Source organism: Silurus meridionalis, chromosome 7, assembly GCF_014805685.1.
Source record: "Silurus meridionalis isolate SWU-2019-XX chromosome 7, ASM1480568v1, whole genome shotgun sequence".
NCBI lineage: Eukaryota > Metazoa > Chordata > Actinopteri > Siluriformes > Siluridae > Silurus > Silurus meridionalis.
In genome coordinates, this window is record NC_060890.1 from 25,649,500 (window position 1) to 25,661,201 (window position 11,702).

The 11,702-nt window shown below is 40.4% G+C and overlaps 1 protein-coding gene across 6 annotated transcripts in view; it reads right to left on the minus strand.

Annotated features, from left to right (window-relative positions):
* The window catches only part of dydc2 (DPY30 domain containing 2), a 9,850-nt gene extending 350 nt beyond the window's left edge, over positions 1–9,500 (minus strand). The window contains exons 1-12 of one of the 6 annotated variants that reach the window (XM_046852948.1): positions 9,473–9,500; positions 9,146–9,246; positions 8,298–8,445; positions 7,825–7,935; positions 5,859–5,951; positions 5,576–5,695; positions 5,219–5,344; positions 3,843–3,962; positions 3,569–3,652; positions 3,238–3,360; positions 2,680–2,763; positions 2,390–2,512 (exon numbers count right to left, since the gene is read on the minus strand). In XM_046852948.1, the coding sequence (XP_046708904.1) occupies positions 2,390–2,512; positions 2,680–2,763; positions 3,238–3,360; positions 3,569–3,652; positions 3,843–3,962; positions 5,219–5,344; positions 5,576–5,695; positions 5,859–5,951; positions 7,825–7,935; positions 8,298–8,444 (1,131 nt within the window). In that variant the 5' untranslated portion in view covers position 8,445; positions 9,146–9,246; positions 9,473–9,500. Of the gene's footprint in view, positions 1–2,389; positions 2,513–2,679; positions 2,764–3,237; positions 3,361–3,568; positions 3,653–3,842; positions 3,963–5,218; positions 5,345–5,545; positions 5,696–5,852; positions 5,952–7,824; positions 7,936–8,297; positions 8,446–9,145; positions 9,247–9,472 lie in introns of all 6 variants that reach the window. The other 5 variants (XM_046852946.1, XM_046852947.1, XM_046852944.1 and 2 more) reach the window with 5 other exon arrangements.
* Positions 9,501–11,702: the final 2,202 nt, after the last annotated feature.

The window sequence follows — 11,702 nt, forward strand, 5'->3', positions numbered from 1 at the left end:
GTATTGGAACACCTGAATATTCCACCAGTATCTGGTTCCTCCTGAAATTTTTTCTTAAACTAGGAAACCCAAACCTGGTCCAGCATGACAATGAGCTCCATGAAAATCTGCTTTACATTGGAATAATTGACTGCACCCCAAAAGGCACACTCCAAACTCTAGTAGAACATCTTTCCAGAAGTGTGGAGGGTAGAAAAGCAAACGTGGACTAAATGTCTAATGGGATGTTCAAGAAGTATCTGTAGTGAAGTGTCCACAAACATTTGCCAATAAGTGTATATCAGAAATACTTATAGTTGCTAAAGAAGTAGTAGTAATGAATACTAAGACTAATAGTAGTACTAGTTGTGGTTGTCGTAGGGATAATAACACTACTAATAGTAGTAGATTTTTTGGAAATAGTACTAGGAACAGTAATAATACTAATGGTATTTCCAAAAACACTAGTAGTCGTATTTGTGGTCTTAATAATAGTAATAGTATTTGTGGTAGTATTTATAACACTAACTAGTAATAAGACTAGTGGTGGTTGTAGTCACACCAGTAAGATTAGTTAGTAGAACTAAAAGTTTTATTTGTAGTAATAATAGTAGAAATATCAAGTACTAGCAGTATTTCTAGTATTATAGTATTTACTAGTATAAAAGCATCAACTAGTACTAAGACTACTACCAGGCCAGGAGAAGTATAGAGAAGGTCAGAATGAATTTCATTGTGTGTTTGTGGATTTAGAGAAAGCATACGACAGGGTGGAGAGAGGAGTTGTGGTATTGTATGAGAAAGTCTGGTGTGTCAGAGAAGTATGTGAGGGTGGTGCAGGACATGTATGAGGACAGTGTGACAGCAGTGAAGTGTGCAGTAGGAACAACAGACTGGTTCAAGGTGAAGGTTGGACTGCATCAAGGATCGGCCCTGAGCCCTTTCCTGTTTGCAGTGGTGATGGACAGGTTGAAGGACGAGGTCAGACAGGAGTCTCACTGGACTATGATGTTTGAGGATGATATTGTGATTTGTGGTGAGAGTAGTGAGCAGGTGGAGAAGAGCCTGAAGAGGTGGAGGTACATGCTGGAGAAAAGGGGAATGAAAGTCAGTAGGAGTAAGACAAAGTACATGTGTGTGAATGAGAGGGAGGGCAGTGGAGGGGTGTGGTTACAGGGAGAGGAGGTGCAGAAGGTGGAGGAGTTCAGGTCCTTGGGGTCAACAGTGCAAAGTAATGGAGAGTGTGTTAGAGAAGTAAAGAAAAGAGTGCAGGCAGGGTGGAGTGGGTGGAGAAGAGTGACAGGAGTGATTTGTGATAAAAGAGTATCTGTGAGAGTGAAAGGGAAAGTTTATAGGACTGTGGTGAGACCTGAGATGTTGTATGGATTAGAGACAGTAGCATTGAGTAAAAGACAGGAGGTGGAGCTGGAGGTAGCAGAGCTGAAGATGTTGAGGTTTTCGTTGGGAGTGACAACAATGGACAGGATTAGAAATGAATTAATTAGAGGGACAGAGCATGTAGGACGTTTTGGTGAGGAAGGCGAGATTGAGATGGTTTGGACATGTGCAGAGGAGGGACATGAGTTATATTGGTAGAAGAATACTGATGATGGAGACACCAGGAAGGAGGAAAAGAGGAAGACCAAGGAGGAGGTTTATAGATGTAGTGAGGGAAGACATGCAGGTAGTTGGTGTGAAAGAGGCAGATGTAGAGGACAGGGGGGTATGGAGACGGATGATCCGCTGTGGCAACCCCTAATGGGAGCAGCCGAAAGAAGAAGAAGAAGAAGAAGAAGATAGCAGTAAACTAGTAGTTGGAGTAGTAGTAGATTTAGTAATAATAGTGTTCTTAGAATTTCAAACAGTAAAACTGGTATTTGTAGTAAAAGTAGTTTTAGTAATAGTAGTAGTCTTAGTGATATTAGAATTTATAGCAATGATACTAATAGTTGTAGTCTTAGCAATAGTAGTATTTCTACCAGAAATACCAGTAGTTAGTCATATTTTAGCAGTAATTATAGTAGTATTTATACCAGTAATACCAGTACTGTTAGTAATATTTTAGCAGTAATCATAGTAGTATTTATACCATTACCAGTAGTTAGTAATGTTTTAGCAGTAATTATAATAGTATTTATTTTTACCAGTAAAAGTAGTAGTTAGTAATATTTTAGCAGTAAAAACAGTAGTTGGTTTAGTAGTGTAATAGTCTATAGTATAATTCATAGCAGTAATACTAGTAGTTTTAGTAGTAGATTTAATAAAAAATAGTAGCAATAGTAGAACTACTAGTATTATTTATAGCAGTAACTAGTACTTATAGCAGTTCAACTAGTAGTAGTTAGTAGTAGTTAGTGGTTCTTCATGCAGAAGAAAACCCTAATGACACAGAAATAAGCAGAAACATTACTGTGTCGTTGAGCATGCTCGGGTCGGTGAGGGTCTCAGGCTCTTCCTGTCCTGCAGAGTCGTTCTCCGTCTGAGCTCCTGATTGGTCTTCGGCTTTGTCGGTGTGTGTGAGCTCAGCGTCTTCCTGTTCCAAAGGAGAACATTCTGCACTTTTATAATCATCATCATCATCAACAGTCTATTCTCTCTCTCTCTCTCTCTCTCTCTCTCTCTCTCTCTCTCTATCTCTCTCTCTCATATTTTGCTTTCATTTATTTCTCTTAAAAGGTTTCTTGGGGAAAAAGGTGTCACCTGCAGCATCTGAGAAGGTTCTGGATCAAACAGTTCCTCCTCTGCAGAGCCGATCAGAGTTTGTGGTGCATTATTGCTTCCTTCCTATAGGAAGTGAAATAGTAGTTAGTAATATTTTAGCAGTAATTATTGTAGTAAAAAAAAAGACATAACCGATAAAAAAATGCTTAGAAAAAGCGAGAATTTGGCGGTTCCACTTCAAAAACGTCGACTTAATAGGGTTGTCGAGTTAACCGAGGTCGAAATAACCGGGTTCCACTGTATTTTTACCAGTAATACCAGTAGTTAGTAATATTTTAGCAGTAATTGTTGTAGTATTTATACCAGTAATACCAGTAGTGTTAGTAATATTTTAGCAGTAAAAACAGTAGTTGTTGTAGTAGTGTAATAGTTTTAGTAGTAGATTTAATAAAAAATAGTAGCAATAGTAGAACTACTAGTATTATTTATAGCAGTAACTAGTACTTATAGCAGTTCAACTAGTAGTAGTTAGTAGTAGTTAGTGGTTCTTCATGCAGAAGAAAACCCTAATGACACAGAAATAAGCAGAAACATTACTGTGTCGTTGAGCATGCTCGGGTCGATGAGGGTCTCAGGCTCTTCCTGTCCTGCAGAGTCGTTCTCCGTCTGAGCTCCTGATTGGTCTTCGGCTTTGTCGGTGTGTGTGAGCTCAGCGTCTTCCTGTTCCAAAGGAGAACATTCTGCACTTTTATAATCATCATCATCATCATCATCAGTCTATTCTCTCTCTCTCTCTCTCTCTCTCTCTCTCTCTCTCTCTCTCTCTCTCTATCCTCTCTCTCTCTCTCTATCTCGCTCTCTCTCTCTCTCTTATATATTTTGCTTTTATTTATTTCTTTTAAAAGGTTTCTTGGGAAAAAGGTGTCACCTGCAGCATCTGAGAAGGTTCTGGATCAAACGGTTCCTCCTCTGCAGAGCCGATCAGAGTTTGTGGTGCATTATTGCTTCCTTCCTATAGGAAGTGACATCATGTGTGTCAAGGTAACAGCTTGGTTTTTTAAAAATTCATTTTTATGAATATCTCCCTACTTCTTATCTACTTTTTCGGTCTTTCTTATTTTCTCCCTTTTTCCTTTCTCCATTTCTCACCGCTCAAAAGATAAATTCTAAACTTATTTCACAATAAGTCCTTCCGTCCTCACCTCTTTTTCTCCTTCGTTTTGGCTCACTTGTCTCTCGCTCTCAGTTTCTTCAGGATTTCCCTCCTGGTAGTCCTCTGCGACCGGAACAAGTCCATTAGGAGGGTTCGATCCGCTTGAGTCCTAGAAATGAGTGTAAAAATCGTGTGATTGTCCCATTCAGAATCCTCACACTGTGCTGACTCTTCTCTTACTCATCTCAGCCAATCACGGCAGAGCGTGTAATGAAGGACCCAACCCCTTTTAAACGTGGCTCCACCGCTCACGGCAGATTGGATCCTGGTTCGTTTAGCATCTGACTGCCGTTTTGGTTGCCTTCTCTTTCACAAACGAATTCCAAACTGAGAGCAATTCTGTCGTAGCTGGAGTTGATAATGTGTGTGGTATTTTATGTAGCTGTCTGGGGTTTCACTGAATCACAAAGCTAACACTTTGTACCGCGGAAGTGGAGGAATGTTTTGGCTTGTTAGCCGACAGATAACAGGTCGATGAGGAGAAACGTGGAGCGCCTCAGGTTAGCCTTGTTCGCTTATTAAACTGTATCTGCTCACTGAAAATCTTCTACACTCTTCTAGTGCTGGAATTCAAGCGCAGTTCTTCGTTTTCTGTTCTTGTTTCTATTGAGGTTGCAGATGTGTTGTCTGGAGAAGGTAAAGTTCTGGCCATTTCCACTTTCAACTGTAGTACAAAAGAACGACATTTCCTGAGCTCTCTCAGTGGGAGGGGCATTCTCTTGCTTCCATGTCTATCGCCAGCCAATCGTGAGCCTCTGTATGATGTGTATGTGGAAGAGGGCACATGGTGCCTTCACTCCGAAGCTCTCCAACTGAGCAAGCATGGGTTCGATTGAAAATCTAGTAACTCCGATAATGTGTTGATTCCGATTCAGTCTTTATGATAAGTACGCAATGTGTGGTCAAAAGTATTTGGACACCTGCCTTTTCTAGCTATCTGTTTTTCTTTTCCAAACGGTTACCACATAGTGCTCTGTTCCAGCATGACAATGTCCCTGTGCACAAAGCCAGCTCCATGAAGATATCTTTAACATGGGATAAAGTGGAAGATCTTAAGTGGCCTGCTATAAATCTCTAAAATCCACAAGCACACTCCAAAATCTGGTGAAACATCTTTCCAGAAGAGTGGAGCTCATTGTAACAGCAAAATAAACACTGGATCTGGAATGGGATGTTCAGAAAGGACATAGCACATAGAATATCTATTGGTTGGGTGTCCACAAACTTTTGGCTGCACAGTGTATGTACAGAATAAGCTTCAAAAATATGCAGTTAAATAGTTTCTTCTTATTCTATTCTCGTATCTCTTGAGATTTTCACCTGTTTGGATCCTTCATTGTAATAAAAAGCAATATTTCTCCTCACCTCCTCCTTCGCTTGGCTTGGACTCGGTTCTACCTCGCTCTCTGGTTCTTCAGGGAGTTTCGCTGCATCATCTGTATCTTCTGAGATCATACCATTCACATCTGGAGGTTTTGATCTATCTGAATCCTGTCATAATCAAAATGCATGGAAGTGGAAAAAAAAAAGATGAAGATTTTTGCATCAAGAATCACCATCAACTTTCTCTGGGATTTTTTCAGTCTCTCGAAAAAAGAAAACCTCTTGATAGTTCTGTCTGCACTTCTCTTTTCCTCCCTTCCTTTTTCTTTCTCCATCAATAAGTAGAAACGATAATAAATACTGTATTACCTTCACAGTGGGTGTGACTTGTCTCCTCACCTCCGCTTCTTCTAAACTGGGTTCTATCACGCTCGCTGGTTCTTCAGGGTGCTTCGTTGCATCACCTGTGTCCTCTGAGATCATACCATCTGCATCTGGAGGTTTCGATCCACCTAAATCCTGCGAAAATCAGTATGCATGGAGGTGAAAAAAAGGACTTGCATAATGATTTACCATCACCAACTTTTTATTTTCTATCTGTCTAAATGATCTATTTCTTTCCCTTGCTTCTTCTTTCTCAAAAAAATGAGTAGAACAATGATCAGTGGTGTATCACCCTTACGGTCGACTCGTTCGCAGGTTCGTCTGTCGTTTCCTCATTCCCATCTCTAGAGGGCGCTCTGTCCGCATCTTTCGTCCCTGCCGTCTTTACGTCCTGGAGGTGAAGAACACAAGCGGCTGGATTCTGCAGCTTTCTTTCTTTTTTTCCTGTTCTGAGAATGGCGTTAAAAAGTGCTTGTAATGTAAAACCACCTGAATGGACAGCAGGGCGTCTATACGATGTTTCTGTCGCTGAGTAATGTACAGTAGCTAACAGATCATGTAGAGCTACCAGTTAAGCATTTTCTCCTAACCAGATATGCAAATGTGCTTGTACCATGATGTACAAGCTCAAAAACACCAACATCTGCACACACTCACTGCCACACACCCCCACCGCTCGACTCAGACTGGGGAGCCGTGCAGCCTGCAGCCAATTCCCCCTCTTTACCCCAGACGTGGAAGGAAATCGGCCACAGCCGTCTGTGCCCCGGTCTGTCTCGGGCAGGCCGCAATCAATGCAGTCTTATCAGTGTGGGGATGCACCTACCCATCATCCCAGATACCAAACTTCCACCCGCCTGACTGCACTTTTTGGGAGTCGCACTCGCCTTTAAACCAGCTGACTCAGCGTGGAAGACTCCATGGCGGTGTGACTGAATAAATCTCTTCCCAAAAGCCGGGTTTTGGCACGAGTGTGTAGAACTCGCTGACTCAGGGGGAAGAAAGAGGAGACAGGTGACAAGTGAACTGGCTTTATTCCACTGTAATTGTGCTTTTAAGATTTACTTTCCCTTTGCGGTGTTTTAAGCTCTAAACACACATGCAGACACACTCAGCTGGGCATCTCTCTCTCTCTCTCTCTCTCTCCCTGTCTCTCTGTCTCCCTCTCTCTTCCTCTCTCTCACGTGGCTCTTTTTTCCTCTTCCTCATTCACTGCAACAGAGAATATTAATTAGTTAAATTAGCTACAGGTGTATGATCCTTACTGCTCATTCCCTCTGGCTCCGCCCCCATCCACAAACCCGGGCCCCGGCCACATGCCTGCTGCCACAGTACCTTTTACACATCACCAACATCTGTACCTTTTACACATCACCAACATCTGTACCTTTTACACATCACCAACATCTGTACCTTTTACACATCACCAACATCTGTACCATTTACACATCACCAACATCTGTACCATTTACACATCACCCAATAACAAACATCTGTACTATTTACACATCCCAATAACACCAACATCTGTACCATTTACACATCACCAACATCTGTGCCTTTTACACATTACCAACATCTGTACTATTTACACATCCCAATAACACCAACATCTGTACCTTTTACACATCACCAACATCTGTACTTTTTACACATCACCAACATCTGCACTATTTACACATCACCAACATCTGCACTATTTACACATCACCAACAACTGTATAATTCACACATTACCAACATCTGTACCATTTACACATCACCAACATCTGTATCATTCACACATTACCAACATCTGTACCATTTACACATCACCAGCATCTGTACCATTTACATATCACCAACATCTGTACTATTTACACATCACCAACATCTGTGCCTTTTACACATTATCAACATCTGCACCATTTACACATCACCAACATCTGTACCATTTACACATCACATAATACCACCAACATCTGTTCCATTTACACATTACCAACATCTGTATCTTTTACACATCAACATCTGTACCATTTAAACATCACCAACATCTGTACCATTCACACATCACCAACATCTGTACCATTTACACATCACAAACATCTACCATTTACACATCACAAACATCTGTACCATCAACACTACACTACACCACCCTTTACCACTACCACCCTCACCACCACCCTGAGTAAATGCCAGGTGCAGTATTTGTGGAGCAATCGGAGTCCAGTGAGCACATTATTTATATGTATTTAATATGACTATATCTGATCCCTCACCTGCTGTGCGGCTCGTATTCGTTCCTCTTCCTCTTTGAGCCGCTTCTGATGTTCGGCCTCCGCCTTGCATTTCTGCACCTCCTCCGCCACCTGCCTCTTGTATTCTGCTTTCTAAGCAAAAGTAACCAGACATGACATGAGCATTTCTGTAAAATGAATCTCACATTTCAGTGCTGTTTCTACCTGTTACACAGGTGAGTTTACTTATTTACTTATTTAACGTTGATCAGGAACTATTTTGTCTTTCCGCTGTGCCTTCGTTCATCATACATTCACTGATGTTTGATGATCCTGGCCTTCAAAATACTTTCAGATCAAAAAGAATATAAGTGGTATTGCCCCTCGCTTGTATTTACCCCCTGCTGCTGTGATTAATCCCATAGCTCCCGATTTATTGCTCCATTATGCCCCCTAGTGGACTGATCCTGGGAAAGTAAATGTATAAAAATAAAAGGGAACTGCATCTTCCTGACCTTCTTGGCGTCCTCCATGTTCTCCTGGTATCTGTAGATGTAGTGAGCGAGGAACTCAATGGGGTCTGGGGGCCTGAGCTCCACCACTTCTACCAGAGCTTCTACTAAACATCTCCCCACTGTCTGTTTTAGGTACTCTGAGTCCATCCTGACCAGAGGAAAACACACACACACACACACACACACACACACACACACACACACACACACTTTACTGGCAAATAAAGTTAAGCAAGCAAGCAAACAAATAAATAAGCAAAAAGTTGGAGTAGATGGCTAAATAAATAAATACAAGAGTAACATGTAAATAAATAAATAAATAAATAAAGGCAAATAAAAGCAAACAAATAAATAATCAAGCAATAAAACAAATATATCAGTGCATAAGCAAGAAAAGTAATTAAAAAATTTAATAGAAATAAATAAATAAATAAACGGTAACCAATAAAGTGAATAAAAGATTAAGCATTAGAAAAACAAACACGTGCACAAAAAGGTAAATAAACAAACAAACAAATAAATAAACAAATAAATAAATAAATAGTGACTATCAAATAACTAGTAAAGCAGTATTTAAACAAATTAATCCACATACATTAACAAGTCATTATATATCTGCAGGCAAACAAACAAACTTTATTATATATTTTATTATTGTAAAAATTTAACTAAAGTAAAAAAATAAACTCGTTCATGCGACTTCCGGTTACGAGCTGCCCAACAGTAAAATCATGTTTTTTATCGTTTTATTTTTCTCTTATTTCCTGAAAACTTGGTTAAAATGTTGAATATTTGCAGTTTGTCTCTAAAATAAGAACATAAGTAATTTTAAATGCTAAAAGTTTTACCTGCTATAAAATCCTTCAACGGCAACCGTCCGCGACTGTTTTCCGTTTCTATGGTAACCGTGCAACACCGACAATCTTCCCTCAGAAACAAATAAAGGTTCCTACGGCGAAATCAAAATTAAAAATGAATGAATTAATTAACAGAACTGCTTATTAAATCATTTATTATTTGATTTTGATATTAATTTTTTTTTTAAATATAATGACAAAAATATACTGTGTATAATATATTAATATCATACATTCGTATATTAACAACGTCACGATAGGAGGCGGGGCTTCGTTAAACAAGGGCGGGGTCAATGTGCGTCATAATCACTGACTTACATTTTTAGATATTTTTTTTACTTGTGCTTTTGGGTTTTCTTTCCTGTAGAATTGGAACATAAACACACAATTTTCCTTTATTTCACATCGCCAGGAAAACCGTAATACAAAAACCCCTGTGTGATGTGATGAGATGAATATCGATGCTTCTGCTGGAGATGATGTGTGTGTGTGTGTGTGTGTGTGTGTGTGTGTGTGATGTGATGAGATGAATATCGATGCTTCTGCTGGAGATGATGTGTGTGTGTGTGTGTGTGTGTGTGTGTGTGTGTGTGTGTGTGTGTGTGTGTGTGTGTGTGTGATGTGATGAGATGAATATTGATGCTTCTGCTGGAGATGATGTGTGTGTGTGTGTGTGTGTGTGTGTGTGTGTGTGTGATGATGAGATGAATATCGATGCTTCTGCTGGAGATGATGTGTGTGTGTGTGTGTGTGTGTGTGTGTGTGTGTGTGTGTGTGTGATGTGATGAGATGAATATCGATGCTTCTGCTGGAGATGATGTGTGTGTGTGTGTGTGTGTGTGTGTGTGTGTGATGTGATGAGGTGAATATCGATGCTTCTGCTGGAGATGATGTGTGTGTGTGTGTGTGTGTGTGTGTGATGTGATGAGGTGAATATCGATCGTCTGCTGGAGATGATGTATGTGGAGTGTGTGTGTGTGTGTGTGTGTGTGTGTGTTTGTGTGTGTGATGTGATGAGGTGAATATCGATGCTTCTGCTGAGATGATGTATGTGGAGGTGTGTGTGTGTGTGTGTGTGTGTGTGTGTGTGTGTGTGTGTGTGTGTGTGATGAGGTGAATATCGATGCTTCTGCTGGAGATGATGTATGTGGGAGGTGAAGTTGTGGCTCCAGTGAAAGGAGACGTGGTGAATTGTGTTCTTTGGGTTTCTTGCTTTAGTGATGACGTTCATTCTCACTGGATGAGATTCCTGTGTGTGATGCAGCGCTTTTATGCTGCTTATATTTATTATATTGAAGTTTTCTATAGATGTTCTATAGATGACTAAAGGCCCTGGGGTGAAATGCCAGCCAGGATAGGGTGATGTGACCCTTACACCAACATCATTAGACATTAGACACCTAATTTCAGATTGTTTTCCCTTTGCAGTAATAAACACCACTATTGTGACTTCAGACATTTAGACAGAGAGAGAGACAAACAGTTGAATAAGGTGAATAACAGGTTTATAAAAGACCAGACAAAAAGAGACAGTTCATTAAATATATACACAAACAATGGTGAATGACGAGACAGACAGACAGACAGACAGAGAGATCGACAGATAGACAGACAAACAGACAAACAGACAGACAGACAGACAGTGAGAACTAACATGAGTACTGGAGTATAAGATTATAAGTAAATGTTCTTTCAACAGTCTTTGGTATAAAAGTAGGAGCTACTGAGCTCAACATTTGTGATCATCACAGATCCAGCATCAGCTTCTCCATGCCAGAGCCTTTAAACACTCCAGGAGGTCCAATGTCAAAACCACACATGTAGTGGGATCCAATTAGCACTGGTACGTCTCTAGATGGTTCGGGATGTTTGCGAGTTTGGCATCTACTTCTTTAAAGTCCATAATCTTCATCAGGTGGGACGTGACTGGAGCTGGAGCAACCTCAGGATGCCTCGGGATGGGGAGGGAAAGAGAAGCAGTGGAGAGGAATTAGCGTAGCTGCTGTTCATGATATTAACAGCACAAGTTGATAATGTGCATGTGATCAGATGTTCTGGAGCACAAGGTTATGATGTGATGTGTGTTATGTGTAGGCTTTGCTAAAAAGATATGTTTTTAATCTGCACTTAAACTGGGTGAGTGTGTCTGAGACCCGAACACTGTCAGGAAGACTATTCCAGAGTTTAGGAGCTAAATGTGAAAATGCTCTACCACCTTTAGTGGACTTTGCTATTCTAGGAACTACTAGAAGTCCAGAGTTTTGAGATCTCAGGGAGCGTGACGGATTGTAGCGTGTTAAAAGACTGGAGAGATACATGGGAGCCAAACCATTTAGTGCTTTATAAGTAAGTAGCAGTAGTTTGAAGTCTATTCGAAACTTAACAGGAAGCCAGTGTAGGGACGATAAGATTGGGATTATATGATCATATTTTTCTTGACCTTGTAAGAACTCTTGCTGACGCATTCTGAACTAACTGAAGCTTGAAACACAGTCAGATGACTGACTTGCCAGACAGACAAACCTACAGAAAGACAAACAGATGGACA